This window comes from Callithrix jacchus, chromosome 7 (assembly GCF_049354715.1).
Source record: "Callithrix jacchus isolate 240 chromosome 7, calJac240_pri, whole genome shotgun sequence".
NCBI classification, from domain to species: Eukaryota; Metazoa; Chordata; class Mammalia; order Primates; family Cebidae; genus Callithrix; species Callithrix jacchus.
In genome coordinates this window covers 152,549,880-152,552,500 of record NC_133508.1, presented here as the reverse complement: position 1 = coordinate 152,552,500, position 2,621 = coordinate 152,549,880, and the positions used below count along the sequence as shown (strand labels likewise).

Here is a 2,621-nt window from a genome sequence, read left to right as displayed (position 1 = left end):
GGAGTGTCCAACATATTTCTTGGCACAGAGCTCCATAAATACAATTTTTAGCAGAAAAACTTGAAAAAGTTCACTTTTAATTGGTACTGTTGGATTTTAATGTATTTTAATCTGATTTTCCTCTTTTCCTTCAGAAATCTAGTTCATATGATTGAACACGCACAGAAAGAACTTCAGAAGTTAAGGTAAATTGTTTTTTTCCTGTTACAGAGTAAAGTTTAAGTGAACCTTTAATAAACAGAATAGGAGGAAAAAGCAATGAGACTGCAGTCAGATGAAAGTATAGCAATTGATCTACTCTCTCTATTCAACATCTGGCAATGGATTTACCTACCTTAGAGGAGAAATAGGCCTGAGGTCTGAAAGCATCTATCACTTGCCGTTTGTAAGTCTGCAGACAGACACTTTTACGAGGGAAAAGGTTGCAGAATAACACATATCATCTAATTTTTAAAACCAATTTCTACACACACATATAGGAAAGGATACCCACCAAAAACTCAACAGCAGTTATCAGGGAAAAGGAGACATGCATGGGAGGAGGGACTTGAGAATTGTAGTCTGTGGGTGCTCATGTGTGTGTGTGAGATTTCTCACAATGAGCACATTTTACGAAACTTGTAATTAAAAAAATCATTAGAAGAAAAGTAATGTCTCCAAGCATGGTCACGCCTTTAATCCCAGCACTTTGGGAGGCCGAGGCAAACGGATCACCCGAGGTCAGGAGTTCAAGACCAGCCTGACCACATGGAAAAACCCCATCTCTACTAAAAATACAAAATTAGCCAGGCGTGGTGGTGGATGACTGTAATCCCAGCTACTCAGGAGGCTGAGGCAGAAGAATCGCTTGAACCAGGTAGACAGAGGTTGTGGTGAGCTGAGATCGTGCCATTGCACTCCCTCCTGGGCAACAAGAGTGAAACTCCATCTCAAAAAGAAAAGAAAGAAAGGTAATTTCTACAGTTAGCCTGTAACTGTACATAATATTGTTCTCATGGGATTAAGATATTTTCTTATGCTAGAGTTTTCTTTTAATTTAGGTCTTGGTTTAAAATATAATAGGGTTGTATAAATAATTTTTTACAGAAAACATATTCAGGATTTAAACTGGCAGAGAAAGAACATGCAACTCACAGCTGGATCTAAATTGAGAGAAATGGAGTCAAAGTGAGTATCTATCATCTTTTAAATTGCTAACCCTTTATCTACTTTTCCACAATTGTGCCTTGATTTTTTTTAAATGGAAAGTTAAAAGTGAAAGTTAAGCTGGGCACAGTGGCTCACACCTGTAATCCCAGCACACTGGGAGACCGAGGCAGGTGGATCACCTGAGGTCAGGAGTTTGACACCAGCCTGGCCGACATGGTGAAACACCATCTCTACTAAAAGTACAAAATATTAGCTGGGCATGGTGGCATGTGCCTGTAATCCCAGCTACTTGAGAGACTGGGGCAGGAGAATCACTTGAACCCAGGAGGTGGAGGTTGCAGTGAGCCAAGATTGCTCTACTCTACTTTAGCCTGGGCAACAAGAACAAAACTCCATCTCAAAAAAAAAAAAAAAAAAAAGTGAAGCTTAGTGTTATGGCCTTAGGTAAACTTGTATATACGTTTAAGATAAAATCTTCTAAGAGAAATTTTACATTGAGTAATTTTTTTCCTTTTTCCCCCCATTCTAGTTGGGTATCCCTGGTCAGTAAGAATTACGAGATTGAACGGACAATTGTTCAGCTAGAAAATGAAATCTATCAAATTAAGCAGCAACATGGAGAGGCAAACAAAGAAAACATCCGGCAAGATTTCTGAGAAGACAGTTTAGCAGGTAGAAGAAAAGTTGGGCTTTCACAAAAAGCATCTGAGCTTTTAATTAACTGTGAAGGACAACAGGATCTTCCCCCAAAACCATTGATGTTTAAATGTTTAGAAATCATAGAATGTGTGGGCTGCTGTATATCTCAACAGAATTTAAATGTCTAGCTTGTTGGTATTTTTTTAGCCATTAAAAAAATAATCTTTAGGCTTTCAAAGTAAGTATGACTTTAGAATAATTTTATGTCATAGAATTAAGTCTGAGCCATGGGGTCCATATTTTGTATCAAAAGATGTTTGTTTAAAGCTTTGACATGTACAGGAAGCTGGGAACTTTTGGTTTATGACTTTGTCTAATAAAGAGATAGTTCTAAACACATTATTGATTACCAAACAGGACTTCAGAAATAGAGTGACTGTACAGTCATCGTGGGTAACAGTTATTTCAAGCAGTGTGTGCTGAACACTGTTCTGAACACTTCAGGTAGATGAACTAGATGCATGTGAATAAAATCACTTGGTTCTCACAAAAACAAGAGGTGGTTACTGTTTTTCTCATATATGGATATATAACAGACACTAGTTGAGTAACATAACTTGCCAAAGTATTTTGTTGTTTTTGGTGTTCATTTGTTTTTTGTTTTTGAGACAGCATTTTGCTCTTGTTGCCCAGCCTGGAGTGCAATGGTGCAGTCTTGGCTTACTACAGCCTCCACTTCCCAGGTTTGAGTGATTCTCCTGCCTCAGCCTCCTTTTTTTTATTTTGAGCCGTAGTCTCAGTCACCCAGGCTGGAGGGCAATGGTGCAGTCTCG

At 38.4% G+C, this 2,621-nt stretch overlaps 1 protein-coding gene across 3 annotated transcripts in view; it reads left to right on the top strand.

Annotated features, from left to right (window-relative positions):
• LOC100414058 (pre-mRNA-splicing factor SPF27) overlaps positions 1-2,341 on the top strand; it is a 13,599-nt gene extending 11,258 nt beyond the window's left edge. The window contains exons 5-8 of one of the 3 annotated variants that reach the window (XR_013520352.1): positions 135-185; positions 685-950; positions 1,087-1,167; positions 1,679-2,187. Coding sequence is in view for 2 of the 3 variants with exons in the window: in XM_009001941.5 (XP_009000189.1) it covers positions 135-185; positions 1,087-1,167; positions 1,679-1,805 (259 nt within the window). In the remaining variant the exon portion in view is untranslated. Of the gene's footprint in view, positions 1-134; positions 186-684; positions 951-1,086; positions 1,168-1,678 lie in introns of all 3 variants that reach the window. The other 2 variants (XM_009001941.5, XM_035252524.3) reach the window with 2 other exon arrangements.
• The last annotated feature ends 280 nt before the right edge of the window (positions 2,342-2,621 follow it).